A 21059-nucleotide genomic window follows, 5' to 3' on the forward strand; every position below is an offset into this window, starting at 1 on the left:
CAAAAGACTCCTTTACATTCATGCATCTTGTTATCTTTATTTAGAACAACATGTAGTTTTCCTTCAGGATTGCAGAAAAGATTATATAAATTACAAATGTTATTTAAGCCTAGAAGTGGAGTATCCACAGTGTTTTAGTTAAGCCAGCAACATAATTTTTAAAATTTACTGTGGTCATAAAAATGTTATAGAAAAAAAAATGCATATGGTTTACTTGCACATGTTATCTTCACATACTGATTGCGTAAGACATACAAAACAACATTAAATTCCAAAAGATTGACATTCATAGTTTAAAAAATCTAGAATAGTACTATATATGTTTAGACATTAACCTTAACCTTCATATCACTGATTTTTTTTTCAAGTTATACAATAGTCAGCACAAGAAAGTCACTGAATGAATATATATTCAGTTTGAGAAAGAAAACCCTAATGAAATCCTTATGAAAATGTCTTCAGCACCATGTTGAGCCTCCCTTCGCTTGGGTGAATGTCTAATGGTTGCTGATATCAGATGCTTGTGTAGGCGTGAGTAAGAGTCTGCCGGTTTCAGTATCTGCTTGGGTGTGGTGCATAGAAACACGTGTTTATCCACCTTGCATGTCTTAAGTATCACCGTGGTTGTGCTTGTTGTAGGTATTAGCATCTTTAATTCATCTTTACTTCTGGGGTTGTGACACTCACATATGACACATTTATGATCAAGTTTGTGTTGTTTGGTATGCGTTGAATGTTATTTTTCAGTCTGTTTGTTTTTTTTATGGTTCTCGTCACTAAGGTTGTGCTCAGCAAACAGGTTAGGGTTCTCTGCCAGTGTGGCGCGGACCTTCTTCTTCTCCTTAAAGCGGCCAGAGTGGGACACCTTGACATGGCGGCCTTTGGTAGCAGATTTATCTACAATCTTCTCCAGTCTGGCATTGAACTGGCTGTCCATATGGTCTGGAGGGGGATTATTGCTTGAGTGCTCTTTATTCCCAGTATTACTGCCATACTCGGCTGGGATCTCATATAGCACCTTAGCCTCAGATTTCTTCTTGCGACTGAAGGTCAGCTTCCACCAGCTCGGGTCAGCCATGGCACCAACAAACCTGAAGGGCACAAAGCAAGTACACAGTTAGGACTCAGAGGGGCATAATACTGATGACATCTGTTTTGGTCACTCCAGATAAATAAATGCATGAAATATTACAGAACTTATGTTGTCCATCACAGTCTATATGCATCACTGTCTATAGGCACCATATTTATATATCTAAAACCGCACCTGTCCAAATCTGTATATATTCAAATCCGTACTTATATATTTTTTTTATATTTATAACCATTTGCACTACATTCACATCAAACCATATTTGCACTCTCCTTTTAAACACTTTTTTATTCAAATTTATATGACTGTTTGTTTTACGTGTATGTGTATGTTTATGTGTATGTTTGCTGCTGGCAACACTGTGAATTTCCCCATTGTGGGATCAATAAAGGAATATCTTATCTTATCTTATCTTATCTCATGTTATCTCTTAAACAATTTTATGTCCAAATGTTGATGATATTCACTAATTTCTTTTCACCAAATAAAACCACACTCACATTTTCCTCTTCCTACTGTAGCTTTTAAAATAAGTGACAGATTAACAGAAAAAAACACCATAAAATGTCTCAGTATTTCCTTCCAGAACAGCTTCAATGCACCATGACTTGATTCTACAAGTATGTCAGCTATTTTGGATGGATAACTGCCCTTCATCCAAAAGACACTCCCTCATTTGTATTTTCACGATGCTGATGTTTCTAATAGTTGGGTTCAATCTCCTATTTGACTGGGTTGAGACCTCATTCAGTGACCATGCACTGTCACCCTATCCTATTAGAATTTTTTTTTTTTTTCTTCATGTAGTTGTCATCCACCTACTTTAGTCCTTAACAAGTGATCACATTTTTTTCCACTTCATTTTTAAGAAATAGTGGCAGTGCTGCTATTTTCTATTCCCTTTGAAATCATATTTCAAACTGGGATAGGTACAAAACATTTGTGAGGGGTTGTGTTTAGTCTTTTCATATGCACTGCCTAGTTCCCACATGGATTTAACAAAGCAAAGAGTTTACATCCTTTCATTGGATAATAACTGCAGTGATTAACATGTTTCAGCTAGAAATATGTTCTTTAACTGTAAATGATGCAGTGAGAAACTTCCTGTTTCTTAAAAAACCATTAGTTTGATAGAGAGCTTAAATATCGACCTGTGGTTCAATGTATAAAGGTCATGTTCCTGTGTGATGGGTGCATCAGGGGTACAAAGGAGATAGATGACATGATTACCCATCATGGCTAGTCCGTACAGTACAAGCTTGTAGGGGCAGGCAATGTTAGGATCTGGGGTTGTTTCAGTTGGAAAAGTCTAAGTTCAGTAATGTTCAGCACCCCAAAAATAATGGAAATAAATATTGTGACATTGCATAAACTTACTGAAACAATACTGCGATGAACGCAAGCTGTAATCAAAGCTAAAGGAACTTATCAACATTGGTCTCTGAAGTGTTGCATAGTTTTGGACAATAGCAGAAGTCTGTAACCTGGTGGAGTAAACTGTATCACTCCTTTGCTAACCACAATAAAGGTTAGCAATATCTGTGTAGGTTCTTATTTGCCCAGGTCATCGTTCTTCTTGGTAGTTCTTCCTGGTAGTTCTTCTTGGTGCAACTGTTGAAGAACTACCAAGAAGAAAGGTTAGCAATCAAACTATTACTGGTATGGTTTTTTACTTAGGATTTTTAGAAAGCGTGTCCATAAATATACAATTGAAAAAGATGTAATGTGCTATTATATCAGATAATTATTCTATTATTGACTTACTTAAACAAAAAAAAACCTCTTGACTCTTGATGTGTGCATCTATTAAACCCATCCTTAGAAAGCAGACAGTAATTGTGAATGGCCTCTTTCTATCTGTGACACAACTCCATAATTAGGAGGTGTAACCTAATGGCAAAGGACACCTGACACGCTGCTCTCAGCTGATAAATTAATGAGTATCTGAAGAGTATCCACTGTCCCCTACATGTGATCTGATATGAACTCAGAAAAAAGAGCTTAGGCTGATGAGGAAGCAAGCTGTTGTCTTAAGGCTGCTCTAAGAAACTTGTTATATAATAGCAGAGCAAAAAAGACACGGTCAGCAGCATGGAATAAAAGAGCAACTGTCACTTCCTTTTTAAAATGTTTTATACAGTATTTCAAACATACTTTTATTCATACAAAGAGGCAGCATTTACAAATTTTTTACACCCACCTATTGTGTCATTTGATCCTCCAAAGGTATTACCTCTGAATCACCTGGAAAACCAACTACTACGATAACTTCCTTAGCAAATCAACATTGACTCACCATAGATGCATAAACAAAACCATTTCACAATATTATGATGCATGAAAAGCATGTGCCTCAACATGAGCATGAAGTATGATGTTTATTAGAAAAGTAAGTTCAAAAAATCCCCTATAAGAGTAACATGATTCATCGCCATAAATAATTAATGTAGTTAATTAGATTTACTGAGTTTCATGTGGTTTTAGTGTTAAAACTGAAAAAAACACATCCAACTGTGAATTAAAATAAGAGACATGAAAAGCATTAAAATAGAATGTATGAAAGATTTCAAACCAAATCACCATCAATACAAATTTCTGTTTGTGAGCTTGACAGGAAGTAAGGTCCTACACAAATCCTCTTTAGTGTGGTCATTTTATCATGTAGCACCTATGCAAATATACCTGCCCTTTGCAGACACACTCATCTCACCCTTATCTGAGCTCCCTGATGTTTAGCATCTGGCACAGAAAAGGCACGCAAGTGTTCAAACCTCTAAAGTTTTTGTGTCTTTATCACTTTTGAGACTTTAATCTTTACATATTCTAAGACAAATACTAACCTGAGGCAGATTTCTTAAGGACAAACTCATGCTGTGTTCTTCTCATCTTATCATGACTTTTTGGCCCTTTGTTTCTTATTGTACTTATTTTTGCCTTGCTTGTGTCTACACACAGGTAGACAGTGTTGTTGACAAAAGGCTTTTGTTGATTTGGTATGCCATAGTGATTGCAGTAACAAACACACCAAGTATTTATTTCTGTTCATCAGCACATTTACACGTTACACTTCAGATTAAAGAGCTGAATGTTATATTTATCATTTATGACTTCCAACTCAGTTCAGCACCATGTCTACTCTTTGTCTTTCAAATATACATTTGCTCTATAGCAAACATTTACAAAGCATTTGCATAGTATTGCTGACTTTCCATCAAGCAGTTTCTGCCGACCAAGTGACAACAAAGGCCAGAACAGCACTTTCACATCATGTTATGTAAGGAAAAATAGTCATACAATATGCACACATATTTCTTTTAGTATGCCATGTTTGACTTAGATGTGACCTTTGAGACAAAAAGGCGTGTTGACATAAAGGAGGCCCTCCATAGTTCTCTTTAATAAGTTACCATGTATTCTGTTATGTGGGGGTGAGCCGCTCAGCAAAGCCTCAGAGATCACAGCAGGAAAGGAAAACTGTGGCCACATTCGGAAATCACTAACCAGCTGCAAAGACTTTCAGGGGCACAATGTTTTAGCTGGAAGAGAAGGGCACAAGGACGCTGAGGACCTTATAATCAAGTTGGAAGTTCATTAGATTCTCAGGTTTCATTCCTTGTGCCAGTTTCTCTGCTGACCCATAGCACCAAGGTTGAGTGAATTGTTTAGTAGTTTAGATGATTGATACTTTTCCTGATCAGTAAAATAAAAAAAATATCTGGAAACCATAATCCAAAATATTATTTTCAGTGTTTTATCTACATGCGATGGAAGTCACAGCTTAAGGGTAAATGACCTCTTTGAGCACTTGTCATGTCTGCTTATACTGTATCACTACTAACTTGATAAACATTAATAGAATGATTGTGTTAACATTTAATGACTACTACTTTTCTTCTTCAAATGTTGGATTAGTGGCCAAACAAAGATGACAGTTAAAAAAACTTGAGATGAAAAGTATTACCTGCACATTTAACCGAATAAAACTGACAACTGACTTGTTAATTGGTTCTTTTTATAGACTTGTATACTGTGTTGAAACCTGTTGCAAGCACATAAGCTTTAGTTTTCTGTGACAACTACTTTACTATTTAGGTGCACAAAGATGTTACTCACTTTGATGAAGAAAAGCTGGCTGAGGGAGTTGCCTTTAAACATGAAATTGTCCTGCCATGCTCGCAGGTTCTTAACCTCTTCACGATGTTGTTTTTAAATTCTTCTTCTTAGGTGATCAAGCACAAGTGCAGCATCCCTTCTCCTCTGGCTCTATCCTACCTTGTCCCTCTATTCTCTGCTCCACTACAACACACACCCTCCTCAAACACTCACCTAAAGCCCGCCCAGCTAAGTACCTAAGAGTAAATGTTGCAACCATGTGATTTAGTGAGGCATTGCTGTGGGCCAACCCAATGCACATCAGGATCACTGATGAGAGAGTTTACCTGAGAGGTGAGCAGCTTTCCAAACTGCAAACAAAATCACTTCACTGGTTGCATTTTGAAACCAGTCCAAGGTCAACATGGAATTGAACCATAGAAGCAAGTCATTTAGCAGTCTACTTGTATTTTTTCATTATTCTAAGACCACTCTTAGCACTAAGTACTACAGTAACCAAGGGGAAAACACAAAAACAGATGGACAGACAGAGAGAGATGCAGGCACGAAACAGTCTCTGAATAAGGAAAAGTGCTTGTGATGTTTTGCATGAGTTGCGTAAATCACAGACAGTAAATGGACACTTACTTTGCAAGTTTGGTTGACATTCAAATTACCTGATATGAGGTCACATGAGAGATGCAGCTGCTGTAAATGGAGGTTTATATGGCAGTGTGATCCTCACACACCACACACAGCCAGGCATGCCATTCATTTTTTAACAATAAGGTTAAGAAAAAATTTGTTTGGGGATTTTAACCAGTAAACAACAACTAAAACAGTTCCTGTGCTTTTCTGAAACAGTGGCACTACAATCAAAACACTGTAACTAATATAGTAGCACTGATACAATATAAACTATTACAATATAATTGCCAGCTGAGTGAAAATGTGTTACTATTGAAATGCATTAAAACATCAAGTTTAACCAACACCTTTAGCTATGAATAAATAAATAAATAAATAAATAAATAAATAAATAAATAAATAGTGGTTCAGCTTCCATAACCTCAGATTCACGCGTTAAAGAGACTGAACAATAATAGAATAAAATTAGATTAACAGAGCCGAATATAATTAAAACTTTTTATGTTCTGTGGCTCGTTAGCATGAGACCACGAAAAAGGATGTTATTCATGCTAGTTAAACAGGAGATTCAACCTGCATTTTCTTGCTTAAATCTTTAAAATATGTGTATTATTGTCATTTATTCATCAACTCTATGACCATCATTACAGGCCGCTGAAGGTTTACGACGCCCTCTATGGACAAATTGAAATCAGTATCGGCAGTATTCACCAATCAGGTGCAGCTGCCAGTAAAGTGGGATGCCATTGGTCAGTTTCTAACATTGCCTCATTCTATTGGCTGTCCTGTTCGTAACGTGTCATAAACAGTGATAGCCGGATGGTGCGAATAATCCCGTACAAAAACCTTTAAAATAAAGATATAATGCAGTCGTGAAGTCCATAAAGTGCTTTCGTTATAAAGCGAGGACGAAACAATGGAGGTGAGTGTTGGCAGAATGTATTTCGTATTAATACCTCCGTTTTAATTTCGCTAGCGAGCCAACCTAGCTTTGTTGATGTCAAGGTCCATCCTACTATAGAACTAAAAAACATTTATCCACACAAACTTCTGTTTAATGATGGCGCTTTCATGTTAAATATGTGGTCTACATGCTGTTATAGTTCTTTATTTTGCCCCTGTAACGACAATAACCAATGTTTTCTCTGTGACTTAAATACAGCTGTTGTTCTTTGGACAATAAAACTAGTTTTGTTTTACATCTGTTGCTGTTTGGGTCTCAGTGGTGTTTAAGGTCAAAAGTTGACTGTATAATGTTGAAAACATTCTTAACTGTTATATAATAATTATTATTCAGTGGTTTGCAATGTTGGCCTTGTTCTGCTGTTAATGACAAATTTCACAAACCGTCTTCTCATTTCAGCAGAATATCCAAAATCTTCCTATCGACATACAAACCAGCAAGCTTGTAGGTAAGGCAAAAGACTAATAAATAAACATACACGCATTCATTTATTTAATTATTTATACACACACGCACACACAGATGTAATAGGTGTATAAAGACTCTTCTTTAAGACAACCATAGTCCACTGTTCCTACTTTAAATGTTTCTTTTAACAGGTTTAATAATACCAAAGCTGCTAGTGGTAATATAAAATTATGCTGTGTTCACAGACTGGCTGGTTGACAGACGCCACTGCAATTTGAAATGGCAGAGTGCAGTAAAGCTAATAAGAGAGAAGATCAACGCTGCCATCCAGGACATGCCAGAGAATGAGGAGATCAAGCAGCTTCTTTCTGGCTCATGTAGGTTTCTTTAAACTTCTTAAAACTCTGGTTCTTATTAACAGGAATGGTTTTCATTCACTGATGTTGATTACTTAGAGAGCAAAGCAGACAATAATCAACATACAATGTTGATATCATGTTGTTTTTATATGTGATTGAACACAATACTATAATAATAATAATGATAACAATAATAATAATCATCATCATCATCGTCATCATTTATTTACAGGATTTGTGATATGATCAGATCAGGATAATTCCAATCATAATACTTTATTATTTACAGATGGAATTTTGAAACAAGTCTGAGAATAATCTCCTAATGACGAACAATCAGCCCAAAACATTGACCAAGCAATTACCTGGTCCATTTATAATTACTAAGTGTATTACTGTGTGATGTAGAGTATGTCTCCCAGTGGTATAAGCAAAGTTTTTGTTAAAAATTAAGTCAGTATAAAGTGTTGTCTTTTATAAACCTGTGTCTGTTTTGCTGGGGTTTTTTTTGCTAGACATTCACTATTTTCACTGCTTGAGGATAGTGGAAATTCTGAAAGGAACAGAGGCTTCATCTAAGAACATCTTTGGCAGATATTCCTCTCAGAGGATGAAGGTGAGAAAACGTGAAAAAGCTGCATTTTCACCTGAAACAAGTTAGTCTTATTTCCAGATGGATAGTCAGGATAATGAAAATAGTCTAGGTTTTAATAGGTTTGGATAATTTGTGCTGTAGTGCTCTGCTTTTATCAGCTGAAATTGTGAGACTTCTAATATTTTGGATTTGAATTGTATTTTTTCTGTTCTAGGACTGGCAAGAGATTGTGTCCCTCTATGAGGCAGACAGTGTCTATTTGGGTAAGTATAAACCTTTACATTTTATATCTGTGTACACCCAGAGAATAATATATAAGGGGCAGTAAATCCCTATAAAATATGATTATAAGACTGCCTGCAGCCCAAAAACACTTTTTTCTTGTCTTTAGGTAAGGTGTTAGTAAATTGTAATTTTGTTTATAGTGTTCAGGTTGAGGTAAACCATTTGGGCCATTAATGCACACCTAGAAATTATTGTATATACATATTTTTTGAATAATAGTAATTCTATTGTACATCTCAGCGGAGGTGGCCAGTTTGCTGAGTCGTAATGTCAGCTATGAAGGCCCAGCTCTGAGGAAGCAGCTGGCCAAAGCCCAGCAGCTGCAGCAGGAGCTGAGCAGGCGGGAAGTAGAGTGCCAGAGCTCAGCTGCAGACCTGAGGGAACGTTATTATGCTGCCTGCAAAAAGTATGGCATCAAAGTAAGTGCAAACACATGCATATCCACAGCAGAACATTAAAAACAGCGATTCTGAACTGAACACAATTCTATATTTTGTTGTCTCTTTTCTACTTTGCCAGGGAGATAATGTGGCTCGTGAGCTGCAGGCTCTTGTGAAAGATCTACCATTGGTTCTGGAGGAAGTTGGAAAGGATTCAGCCAAGTTTGAGGAGCAAATCCAACTTTACACTGCTTTCACAAACTTTGTATGTGAGTGGTAAGTATTGTGTAAAGAAATAATGTTTCTTCTTTGTTCTCTATACTGTCTTGATTTTAACATCATTCAAATCCCAGTGTATACCAGCTGATAGTTGTGCTTAATTGTCTTTTAAGATGTACAATACAGTGTACTACACTGTGTTTGTCACTTACAAGAGTTTGAATGAAAATGAAAATACAACTTGAAAATTTGCCTTTTCATCTTTGTATATTAAAAAATGTCTGAGTGGTTGTGGTGGTTATTTAGTCATTAAAGTGTACATGTTCTTATTTTTAGGTCCGAACCAGTCCTGCCTATGCTGACATTTGTCCAAAAGAAAGGAAACTCAACCTTTTATGAGTGGAGAACTGGGAATGTCCCCAAAGTTGTTGAGAGGCCTGTTGTGGAGGAAGCACCAGCTGAAGAAGTCACAGAGGATATGGTTAGATTTGTGTCCCATTTACAGCTCTTCTTTTGTTGTTGTTTTTTTTTTCTTCTCATTTTTCGTCATTTTAAATAGTGCTTGAGTTTTTCCACATGTAGATGCTAAAATGATTATTTCAAAAATAATGCAGCTGGTATCTAATATCAGTCTGTTTTTATTGCTGTTTTTTGAATATGATGAAATGCAGTTTAATTCGAGTAACAAATGAGACAACAAATTGCTGAATGTAACATTAGCGACTATTAAACACTTTTATGTTTTCATTGTCTCTGTTTCCTTATGTAGACATATTATGCACTCTATGTACCATGCATTTATGTAAATTTTAATTAAAGAATAGGATAATTTCACAGCAGCCACACTGATGAGACTACCACAGTTTGCCTTCACTGCAGATGTGTCTGCAGTTATTTTTTGCTTTACGTCGTTCAGTAATAGCTGGCTGGTGTTATCAAAAAATTGCCAATTATCTAAAAATTATAATTAATTGTTGTAACACTGCTATGAAATATATTCAGAAATTCCAGCAGAGGTCAGACTAATGAATCTCTACATTTTCATTTGCAACAGATTTTCCTCACTGAATTGTCTTTCCTTGTGGTTTAAAAACCTGCTTTAGATTGACTGGGGAGACTTTGGCACAGGCAAAGAAACTGACTGTGGCATTAAAGTTGAGGATGGAATTGATTGGGGCATCAGTTTGGAGCCTGGCACTGAGGTAACAGCCTTGATTCTATTTTTATTTTAATTTCTTTGTACACTTATTATTTATTCTGTTTAAATAAGCGCAATAAAAATATTCTGTTAAATGAAGAATAATATGGACAGAAACAGGAGTTATACCAATTATACTTTACAGTTTCATTATTCTTAACTTACGGTTTCTTTCTTTCTGAACAGGACACTGGTGCAGATGGTATTGACTGGGGAGACAGTGAATCAGCTCCCATCGAAATTGAAATTGTAGATGCAGGAACAGACTGTAACTATCTTTACTTCCTATTGCCTCCTGTCAAATTAATCACATGCACAGCAGCTGAAATGTGTGTTTACTAAAAAACATGTACATTTTCTTGTAGGTCCCGAAGGTGTGGCAAGGGGTGAGGATGCTTTATCTATTCTGGAAAACTCTCAGTCACGCAGCCAATTCATTGATGAACTGATGGAGGTAACAAGAAAAACACTAATTATTCAGATTTATTCACAATATACAGCACTTCTACAGATCAGTTGCAGCTGAAATTACTTGAATGTCATCACCAGCAATAAGGATTCATTCATTGCTGAAACATTTTTAAATTAAATGTCCAGTTCCAGCCTCTGAAATGCAACTATGTGCTTTGTCTTGTTTGTTTTTTTATGGTATATATTTGAATGGATTTGATAAGGACAATACATGTTGTTATTGTTGCATTTAAATAAATGTAATGCAATGTACATGTAACAATACAAGCATAGACAAACAAATAGTACAAATAATAACTGAAACAAAAATGACTAAAAATGAAAATTGTGATCCCATTTTGTATTTGAGTGTTCACAGATGTGCTTTTATTCAAGCCGTAGTTTTGCCCTGGTATTAAAAGCTTCAAAATCACTTATGGTGTTCAGTTCCACTGGGTTTTAACTCAAAAGAGAACTGGCAAAATGTTGTTTGCTGTTTTCCAGTTTGCTGTAATTTCTCCGCTTATAGTGGGTCCTTTGTTGTTAAATTGTAAAATGTAGGAACTTCTTTGATGGTAAGTTCCTTATTTTAGGACTTTGCTAAATTGTACTCACTTATTTACTGATTTAACAACTACTGACATCTTAATTTAATTACTAGATGAGAACACACAAACATTTTTCTCAGATAAGTAACCGTGGGTTTTTTTTTAAATTTCATAGCTTGAGGTGTTCCTGACCCAGCGTTTGAATGAGATGAGTGAAGAAGCAGATATAGTAGCTATGAGTCAGTTCCAGCTGGCTCCCTCCGTCATCCAAGGCCAAAGCCGTGAACATATTCAGAAAATGCTATCAGAAGTGCACGGACTTCTGGACAGACTCACCTCACTTCGGATGCAGCACCTCTTTATGATACAGGCCTCACCAAGGTACACTAATAAATGTCATACATCATGTTGAAATTGTTCTATATGTTCAAAACATTTAATAATAGGAACACAGTGACAATGTTGCTGTCAGTTCTTTCTATTGCAAAAGGAAAGAAAATACATGATAATTGGGATAATTTTGCCCTTTGTTTTTAGTAACAGTTGTTTATATGAAATGTATGTTCAGATACGTTGAACGTGTGTCAGAGGTGCTGAGACAGAAGCTGAAGCAGGCAGATATTTTGGTGCTGAAAAGTGCTATGATGGTTGAGAAGAGGCAGGAGGCACTGGAGGAACAGTCCAGACTGGAGCCTCGTGTTGACCTGCTGGCAGGATGCACTCGGGAACTCCAGAAGCTGGTACGTGTAGATTAGTTGAATAGCAGTTTCTCTCACACATAACGTAATCCTGTTACTACATTATACTGTTTTCACTGTTATTTATTTTGACAGATTGAAGCAGACATTTCAAAGCGATACAACAACCGGCCTGTCAACTTGATGGGTGTTACCATATAGTGGACTTAACATTTACATATTGTAGTTATGGCAATGTTGTTTACTTTATGGATTCTGAGAAAATAAAAGACTTATTTAAAGTAAAGTCTTGTTTGTTCTGTCAAGCTACATTTTCCATAAACAGTAAGAAGTAAGAAAATTGGACATAAAACACACAAAGCACCTTCACAATATTTACCTGGAAAAATTTATAGACAGTGGCAAAAGTAATTGAAATACACAACAAAAATTGTTGTATGTATTCTGTGTGAATAAGAATAAAAATATTCTAGATGTTAAAATGATTTGCTTGATTGACTGCATGAAATCTATGTCCATGTTTTACTTTATGATTTTTAAAGCAAATGAGTTGCACATTCACTTTCTATAAGGTATTATTGGTATACATCTATTATTATCAGTGAGGGAATTTTTAGTCGGCTGATGAAAGCTTGCCACTAGAATGTTCTACGCATGCTCTGTGCGAAAGCGTGTTTTGGTGTCAAGCGGTGCTGCTAGGCTAGCCGGGCCAGCTAGCAATTCTGCAAGTCATGGTGGGCCATTCAATGAGGAAAGGCTGGAGAGTGCTATATCGGGAAAAACTGTGGAACGTTAAATGAAGCAGGACTTTATTATTATTGGGTTCATGTGGACTCGTGGCATGAAGACACAGTTCCAAAATCTTCATGCGTAAGTATAAAATAAAGCTATTTTCAATTATCGATAATACGTAAGGCGATACTTGGGATTGCTGTGATTCATAGTATTAGCTTACGCTAGCAAATACACAAATTAAACGGCAGTAAATGTAGGTGACTCAGTGGGTGCGATAATGTACTCAATAAAGACAGTTGTTACTTTCAAAGTAGTCGAGGGGGCAGGCGGCTAGCTGCAAAGTAGCTTACAAAGCTAGCACAGTATGTATCCACTGAGTTACAGTAGTTTAGCATTTCGGCTAAAGCCCACCCACTCTCAATTTCTATTGGTTGGCAGTCGATGGAGTCATGTGTCGCTGACGTATTTGGGGCCTGCGAATGGGTCTCCAGCCTGTCACTCATCTTTTCACCACTTGTTGCTAGGGAGATTGTTTGATGCTAGCTACAACGGAAGTAGAAAGTCAATAAATACTAGTTCTGATGCTTGTCACTTTCTAATTAATCAAACATGAAAGTATACTAGCAGATATCGTGACACTTTACCAAGCAGCAAGTCTTTGTTGTTTAATAGGGTGACTGTACGTATGTAATAGCAAGTACAAGGTGGCTAACGGCTAATATCATAAGGACGAAGATAGGCGCAGCTGTCCGCGTAGAGGGAGGGACCCTGCCTGCCACCAACGCTGCTGTTAGTGCGCTTGCTAGCCAGCGAGCTTTCCAGACTCCCTCATTCACCTTCAGCAGCACCCACACGAAGTAGTTGTCCTGTCAAGGGTGGGGTGATTCCAAAGCCCTGTATTCATCATCAGTAGTCCGCTGAATTTCCAAGATTCTAGAGGCACTGCGCGGTGCAAGCCGACATCACTTCTCTGAGAGGATGGACTGGTTGCAGTGGGCTAGCAAGTCCTGATTTCTTTATTCATTAAGATTGGTTTAATTTTAATGTAGGTATGTAAGACTTTGTTATCTGGGGGGGTCAAGGCTGTGTGTCTTTTATGCTGAGCTAAAGTATGCAGTTTCATTTCTCACTTTTGTCAGGTATGAGAAGATGAGAACCTTATGAAGAACAAAGTTTTCAACACAAATTGGACTCTATCTGAAGTGGAAACCCAACCTTGGACCTTATACACCTTAAAAATTCACCGAATCCTGCTGAAGACCCTTTCCCCCTGCTATCTTAAACTATTTTTTACATTCATGTGTCCACCTCAGTCTTCTAGCAGAAGTACAGAAGTAGTGATACATAGTAGTTGGCCCCATTTTTGTTTTTGTTTTTTACTTTCACCTTTTGTTCCTTTGTAAAGAAATGCTTTACCTGAAAAAGTACTTCACAGAGGGCCTGATTCAGTTCACCATCCTTCTGAGCCTCATCGGGGTGCGGGTGGACGTTGACACCTACCTGAGCAATCAGCTGCCCCCACTGAGAGAGATAATCCTGGGCCCCAGCTCAGCCTACACCCAAACACAGTTTCACAACCTACGCAACACACTGGACGGCTATGGCATCCATCCAAAGAGTGTGGACCTCGACCATTTTTTCACCACTCGACGGCTTTTGAACCAGGTGCGCCAGCTGGATCGCCTCTCTGTGCCCAGTACTGAGCTCAACACCTGGCTAGTGCATCGTGACTCTGAGACTGTGGTGTCTGCCAGCAGCCAGTCCAGTCCCAGCATCACCCTGGACAATGGGGCCGGCCTAGAGGACGTTAACAACCCTGACGCTACCCCGGCCATGAGGGGAGGAAGTGGAGCACCTGAATCCACATACAACTTGAATGCAGCAGAAAGCACCCTGGGAGCTGTAGCCTCAGAGGGTAACCAGGAGCAGGGCAACAGGGAGGGCAATGACGACCTCACCAAAGAGGTACTGTAGTTTATTTTGGCCTAACGGTTAACAGACACCACTGAAATTAAAAGGAATGATGTGTTTAGAAAAACATTTTAAAATACATTTTTTGAGTATATCAACACAACCACACAACTCAATTGTGTTTAGTATAAACAGGTGAGACACTAAAAATGTCATTCATTGCCCACACCCTAAGTAGTTTTTTAGTGTCTGATATTTTTAGTTAGACAGGTTGAGCCACATTCATTACAACTGTGGTCCTATTCATTGGTGTTTTTGGAGATGCCGATCAGAATTGAGGAATTGCGCTGGAACCAGTAACTGTCTACAATTAAGACCTCTAAATGGATGCAAAAGACTTGTAGTTAATATGTACTTACTAACAACATTTATGGATATGGCACTTTTTAGTACCTATTTTGCAGTTGAATTCAAGTTTTGTTTAAGAAAATGGGCACAGAACTGCCATACTGAAGCAGTATAGTTAGAGGTTACACAAAGTCATTGCTGGATTGTAATTAACTGAGACTTTTTTCTGATCACATGACAACCACCGTGGCTAAGTGTTTATGTCCTGGTTTCATCATCTGACTGTATTCTGTTACATGATCTGCTGTTCTCTTCTGCCAAAATTAAATCGTGGAATAGCTTTAGTGTCCTTCTATATAAAAAAACAAAAAAAAACATATTAACTTATTAATTATCATAATTATTAGTAGTTATCTTCGGTTTCAGTCGAGGTATATTAAATGACCCCTGCCTGACATACTTACATTTCAGTTAAAGTTTTGAAAATACGCAACATTATTTAATAATCATTTTAATATTTTATTTTTCCAGGACATTGATTTGATTGACATTCTGTGGCGACAGGACATTGACCTTGGTGCAGGAAGAGAAGTGTTCAACTACAGCAACCGACAGAAGGAGGCTGAGGAGGAAAAGCCCAGCCCACAGGAGAACAAGGACAGGACTGAGCAGCAAGAGAGCTGGAGAAATGGAGTGAACTCACAAGGGGCTCAGCCAGTGGACGGGGAGACAGGAGAGAGCATTCCAGAGCAGGTTAGTCGACTAAAAGGCTTTACATATGATAGGGTTTACTTTACACTGAACTGCTTTATGCTGTATACAAAAGAAATTAAATCACTGTGAGTTGAGAATTTGTTGTGACTAAAACCTTAATTTCCTCACATTGTTGACTCACACCACTTTTTGACTGTGGATGAATGAAATTAAATTCTCCATATAATTGCTTAATGCGATTTAGATATAGATGTTGTTACTGACCCAGTCTGTTATGAATTTGAGGTATTTATCTCAACATGTTTGAAGGCTTGACTTTAGAGGAACAGTTGAGATTCTCCTGCCTCTGCCATTTAAAGCACTGTCTTAGTGACATTTAAATGTATTTTACATTCAACATTCATCGGTATCTGTCACTTTCATCATTTTCTATAAACTAAACAAATAAAGAAACATTTCAGCAAAACTGACAAACCTCACCAGTACCTCTTTTTTTTTTAGTTGCCTGGTCTGGGCTCTCAGACATCACTGTCTTTACAAGAATGCTTGAGGCTGTTGGAGGCCACTTTCCCTTTTGGAGAAGAAACAGAGGTAGAAACAATAAAAGAGTTTTAATAATGCAGATCATTAAAAGTCTGGAATTCAAATACTGTACATAAGATATTAACATATTGCTCATCTTTGACATTTCATTTAGTTTCCAGCCCAAGTTGTCACCCCGGAAATATCAGTTTCCAATGAAGAAGTTCCTTCTACATCTCAGGGCCTCCCTCTGGCATCACAGCTGCCTCAGGCAGAGCCACAGCTAGACCTGGAACAGCAGTGGCAGGACATTATGGCCATCATGGAGCTACAAGTATGTACTTTATTTTTTCACAGAACCATCAGTATTTGTCTAAAGGGAACTGATAGGCATCTGTTTTTAGTTGTACATGTATCTAGAGAGTAGGTATAGATTGACCTGGCAGGTTATTAGATCTGATTTGCTTCGTTTGTCATTATTAGTATTTGTATTTTTTAAAATATCCAATTAAATTAATTGGTTTGGGGTAGCAAGCAAGGAGATCCTGGTTTTGATCCCAGCACAGGTGGGTTGGGTCTTTCTGTGTGGAATTCCCTCATGTTTGTGTGATTTCTCTCCGGTTACTAAGTTAATTGGTCTATATGAACTATCTGAAGGTGTGAATGTAAAAGTTGTATTTGTAAGCCCTAGCATGAGCTAACCACACATCCAGGGTGTACTCCGCCTTCGGCTGTTGGTACCGGAGATAGGCTACACCCCTGTAACTCTCTTAAGCAGTTCAGAGAATAATTCTGAAGACTGAATCAATTAAAAAATGTGCCTCTCTGTTGCAGCCTTGTTTCTCTGTTTGTAGTATCCAGTATTATCCTGTTCACAGCTCTGTTGGATTGGTTGCACAAATAACACTACATCAGCATTTTATTTGCTAGTTCTTATCTATAATTCCTCCAGTTTATTGTGAGAACCCAGTAACTAATGTTGAAATATAATTGAATTATATTTTATTCAACAGACACTTCAAAGAGATTTCAAAGTAGAGTAGTTGTTGTATTAACTCAGTAATTGCAAATATTGTATATTTCAGCCTCAAATATTTATTGGTTTTCTTGATAACTAATATTTGGTATTGGTCCTGAAAAACGTATTGGTTTGTGTGTTTTTATAAGATATTGAAAGTATTTCATGAAACATGTGCATTTAACCCTGAATCACTGTCTGTTCACAGGCAATGGAAGTGAACAATACTACAGCCCACACCAACTCTAGCAATGACAGTGGCACAAGCGGGACACCCGAGTCAAACAATGCTGGAAACTTTGGACTTTCCTCTCGATCAACACCAATAAACCAGGATGTCAGCCTTCATCAGGCCTCCCTCCCTAGCTGCAGTCAAGATTTCCCCCAAATTTTCAATCCACAGTTGGACTCTGTTAGCCTCACCCCAAGAACCACCATGCTCAGACTGTCCTCCAGCAACAATACCAACATTAACTCTACATTTGGAGCCACTAACCTGACTGGCATCTTTCTGCCACCACACTTGAACACTTCCAGCAACAACATTACATCCACACCTATTCTGCCTGATCCATTCAGCACCTTGCTTGAAGAGTCCATGCTTGATGAGATCAGCTTGTTGGACCTTGCCATGGAGGAGGGCTTTAGCCAGGCCCAAGCTTCCCAGTTAGAGGATGAACTTGACTCAGATTCTGGTCTTTCCCTGGACTCCAGCCACAGCCCGGCGTCTCCAAGCAGTTCCGAGACATCCTGCTCTTCTGCAGCTTCTTCCTCTTCAACTTCTGCCACTTTTTCAGAGGAAGGAGCTGTTGGCTACAGTACTGACTCAGAGGTAGCCACTGTGGAGACAGAAGAAGGTGCTGTTGGGGGTTATCAGCCTGGGTACAGTAAGCTGTGCCGCATGAGCTATCAGGACCCCTCCCAGTTCCACAGCCTCCCTCAGCTTGACAGCATTAGCCACAATCACACTTACAATCTGCCTCTTTCTTCTGCCTTTGTGGAGCACCCAGAGCTCCCGATTCCAGCCGGCAAGAAGTCTGTCCGAGACAAACAGAGCTCAAAGCTTCAGCCTCCTCAGGACTTGCTAGACAAGCATTCAAGTCGTGATGAACGCCGGGCCCGCGCCATGAAAATCCCCTTCTCCAATGAAAAGATCATTAACCTGCCTGTGGAAGAGTTCAATGAGCTCCTAGCCAAACACCACCTGAGTGAAGCCCAGCTAGCCCTCATCCGTGACATCCGGAGGCGCGGCAAGAACAAGATGGCAGCCCAGAACTGTCGCAAGCGTAAGCTGGACACCATCCTAAACCTGGAGCAGGGTGTCCAAGACTTGAGGCGTGACAAGGCCCGTCTGCTGAAGGAGAAGATGGAGTTCATACGTTCCATCCGGCAAATGAAACAGAAAATGCAAAGTCTTTACCAAGAGGTGTTCAATCAGCTTCGAGATGAGGAGGGCCGCCCCTACTGCCCCAGCGAGTACTCGCTCCAGTACAGCGCTGATGGCAGTGTGCTAATCATGCCCCGCGGTATGACAAGTGCTGAGCAGAATCGTAAACCAGAGAAAAAACAAAAAGACAAAAAGAAGTGAGGGGGCAAACTGCTGATTATTATCACTTTGCAAAGTCAATAAGAAAGATTTCTGCAGATGCAAGAGAGATGTCCTTTTTTCCTTTGAGAAGATACTGGTGAGTAGAAAAATGGCATTGTTGACTACTCTTCCTGCATTCGTTTTTCCCTTTTCATTCTGTTCCTGCATTTTTTTCTTGGAAACAACTTCGAAGCAGAAGTAGCTCTACATTTGAGTACTGATATTTAATTATTTAGATGAGGGGGAAAACAAGCAAGGAGACGAGGGATCTAAAAGGACATAAAATGAGCTATTAGAAAAATTTAGCTGCTCTTGATCCCTTTGCACCAAACCACTGAGGAAAGAGAAGATTTGTTGTTTTGTAAGGGTAAATGAAGGGACTGTTGTCAAGAAAAGTGCGATTGAAAGAACAGTCACAAAGGATGGTTGGAATACCTATGCACCGAAGGCAATGATTTAAAGGACTATCTGATCATATCCCACCCTGAAGACTTTTGAGTGGTTTTCATAGTCATCAAGGCTTCAGAGTCCTAAATCTTCAGGCATCTATGGTTGTGAGTTTAGATACCAAAGGCTAAAGGAAGTCCATCATTTAGGATGCCATTTACACCTATACTAACCAAAGGTTGTATGGTGCACTTCAACATGCTCTGTATACAACTTGCAATTCTCAAACCCTGCACTCTAATACTGTGCAAATTTCAGTTTTTGAGTCCGTTTGTTAATGGGATCTAACTGTAGAAAGTCCTAAAGCGATTGGGTTTCATGTGTACAACGTTGAGTCAAGGGAGGGTCGGTCTGAGTGTGTTCCTGGGCTGGCCACTGTTAAAGACGCCTGGAAGTCCTGCAAGTGGAGCAAATGGATGTTTTAGAGAGGAGGCACACTGCATTGCAAAATGTATCAACTTCCTAATTATACATAGCACTGTAATTTGTCCTTAAAAGGCTTGGCTATATGCATTTGCCGTGTCTGTTGCTATTCCTTCGCTGCAGGTTTAAATATGGGAGCTGCGATTAGGAAGGCTCTTATTAAATGTTCATAATCTGTAGTATAAGCAAGGTTATAAATCTAGCCACATCAGCTTTATGTACACCTTCTTTGTTGATTTAAAGAATTTGTGCCGAGCCTGTAATCGTAAGAGGTATTTAAGGCAATGTGATGGGCCAGGAGCTCCAGAGAGTACTGTATGTTCACCAGCTCCAGCCTGTCACAGTTTAACGTTCTGAATCTTTTTTTTTCTGTTTGCCTTGGATGCCCCGTTTTAAGCATAAACAGGCTCAGCTGGTGTAGCTATATCCCTTTTAAATAACTTATTTGCCATCCAAATGAAAGCCACTTGAGGTAATTAAACTTTTTTAACTGCTGTAAAGCCAAGCGGTTGGCTTAAATATGAGCTCTACGATTTTAAGTTGTGTGTTAAAAACAAAGTGAGCCAGGTTTTGAAAGAAGTCGTTTGTATGCGTGAATTGACAGTTAGCAGAATGTGTTTAGTGGCCACTTTGATTTGAATGCCTTTATTTTATAATCTCATTAAATTCACTTTAAAAGGTTTTGAGAACCACAGAAAAATTGTTCTCAAAGTAGAAGTGCTATTACTTGTCTGAGTGAAGTTTGTCGGTAAGTGTACTTCATCACCCTTTAAAAAAATAGGTCAGTCAATGCAGCTGAGATAGCAGTTAGGCTAGAATATTTACAAACAGAATTTGCAACATTAAGATGATGTCCAAAAAACTTTTGAAAGAAGAAATGTTCTCATTAAATGTGATATTCAGGCATGAACTGGTTAACATTCACTTCAGTGTAACCCAGTGCAACACCAACTATTTAGTACTGCTACTACTTAGTGCACTTTTTTTTGTCTTGTCTTATGTAAATATTTCCATGTTTGTGTTTGTCATGATTTATGTAGTTTGTCAGTTGTCTCCATAACAGTCTCACCCTCTGCTTTCAGTTTGGATGTAGTTCCCTGTTTTGAGATATTTGCTGGCAATCAAGAATTGTTTTTATTGATTAATAAAGTGTTTTTATTTTCACCGGTGACTCTTGTGTTCTAGTGGTCATGAATGGTATTCACTGTATAATACAACAGAGAAACCTTAACTTAAGGAGTAAAATAGCCAGTTTCCCTTATCAATTTGTTGAGGCTTTACAGGACTCCCACGTTTCTCTAATAGAAGATACTTGTCCCAAAATCTGTCACCTCTAATGTGAAAATCATCACAGAATGCTACAGAGCTGTAACAAAAAGTGGTTTATTCTCCAAAACAGACAAGCAAGACATGTTT

At 38.3% G+C, this 21059-nt stretch overlaps 3 protein-coding genes across 8 annotated transcripts; 2 read left to right on the plus strand and 1 right to left on the minus strand.

Moving 5' to 3' along the window:
• Positions 1-77: 77 nt before the first annotated feature.
• Positions 78-5889, minus strand: prr15lb (proline rich 15 like b). 2 transcript variants are annotated; one of them, XM_030122331.1, is made up of 2 exons: positions 5834-5889; positions 78-1091 (listed from the first exon to the last, which is right to left on the minus strand). In XM_030122331.1, exons 1-2 carry the CDS (start codon positions 5851-5853, stop codon positions 737-739), a joined length of 375 nt encoding a protein of 124 aa, XP_029978191.1. In that variant the 5' UTR covers positions 5854-5889; the 3' UTR covers positions 78-736. The 2 variants fall into 2 exon arrangements, with proteins under 2 accessions (XP_029978191.1, XP_029978192.1); XM_030122332.1 differs by lacking the exon at positions 5834-5889 and adding an exon at positions 5207-5359.
• A 710-nt stretch (positions 5890-6599) lies between these two features.
• cdk5rap3 (CDK5 regulatory subunit associated protein 3) lies at positions 6600-12223 on the plus strand. 2 transcript variants are annotated; one of them, XM_030122650.1, is made up of 14 exons: positions 6600-6755; positions 7197-7245; positions 7451-7582; positions 8080-8180; positions 8374-8422; positions 8685-8863; positions 8964-9100; positions 9380-9524; positions 10147-10245; positions 10428-10509; positions 10607-10695; positions 11415-11620; positions 11808-11979; positions 12073-12223. In XM_030122650.1, the coding sequence occupies exons 1-14, from the start codon at positions 6750-6752 to the stop codon at positions 12136-12138; spliced, it is 1512 nt and encodes a 503-aa protein (XP_029978510.1). In that variant the 5' UTR covers positions 6600-6749; the 3' UTR covers positions 12139-12223. The 2 variants fall into 2 exon arrangements, with proteins under 2 accessions (XP_029978510.1, XP_029978511.1); XM_030122651.1 differs by having other exon boundaries at positions 6606-6755; positions 7200-7245.
• Positions 12224-12603: 380 nt separating this feature from the next.
• Positions 12604-20814, plus strand: nfe2l1b (nfe2 like bZIP transcription factor 1b). 4 transcript variants are annotated; one of them, XM_030122648.1, is made up of 6 exons: positions 12604-12807; positions 13812-14637; positions 15496-15684; positions 16147-16236; positions 16343-16501; positions 17394-20814. In XM_030122648.1, exons 2-6 carry the CDS (start codon positions 14080-14082, stop codon positions 18771-18773), a joined length of 2376 nt encoding a protein of 791 aa, XP_029978508.1. In that variant the 5' UTR covers positions 12604-12807; positions 13812-14079; the 3' UTR covers positions 18774-20814. The 4 variants fall into 4 exon arrangements, with proteins under 4 accessions (XP_029978508.1, XP_029978505.1, XP_029978506.1 ...); XM_030122645.1 differs by having other exon boundaries at positions 12605-12807; positions 15463-15684; XM_030122646.1 differs by lacking the exon at positions 12604-12807 and adding an exon at positions 12849-13721 and having other exon boundaries at positions 15463-15684.
• The last annotated feature ends 245 nt before the right edge of the window (positions 20815-21059 follow it).

Source organism: Sphaeramia orbicularis, chromosome 19 (genome assembly GCF_902148855.1).
Source record: "Sphaeramia orbicularis chromosome 19, fSphaOr1.1, whole genome shotgun sequence".
Classification (NCBI taxonomy): Eukaryota; Metazoa; Chordata; class Actinopteri; order Kurtiformes; family Apogonidae; genus Sphaeramia; species Sphaeramia orbicularis.

Excerpts from the sequence above, each read along its gene's own strand:
- prr15lb (XM_030122331.1), bottom strand. The coding sequence starts at position 5,853 with ATGTCAACCAAACTTGCAAA. Across the intron at positions 1,092-5,833 it reads ATGTCAACCAAACTTGCAAA|GTTTGTTGGTGCCATGGCTG; the intron begins GTAAGTGTCCAT and ends TGTGCCCTTCAG.
- cdk5rap3 (XM_030122650.1), top strand. Across the intron at positions 8,864-8,963 it reads GCAAAAAGTATGGCATCAAA|GGAGATAATGTGGCTCGTGA; the intron begins GTAAGTGCAAAC and ends CTACTTTGCCAG. Across the intron at positions 11,980-12,072 it reads CTCGGGAACTCCAGAAGCTG|ATTGAAGCAGACATTTCAAA; the intron begins GTACGTGTAGAT and ends TTATTTTGACAG.
- nfe2l1b (XM_030122645.1), top strand. The coding sequence starts at position 14,080 with ATGCTTTACCTGAAAAAGTACTTCACAGAGGGCCTGATTCAGTTCACC. Across the intron at positions 14,638-15,462 it reads ATGACGACCTCACCAAAGAG|GACATTGATTTGATTGACAT; the intron begins GTACTGTAGTTT and ends TTATTTTTCCAG. Across the intron at positions 16,502-17,393 it reads TGGCCATCATGGAGCTACAA|GCAATGGAAGTGAACAATAC; the intron begins GTATGTACTTTA and ends GTCTGTTCACAG.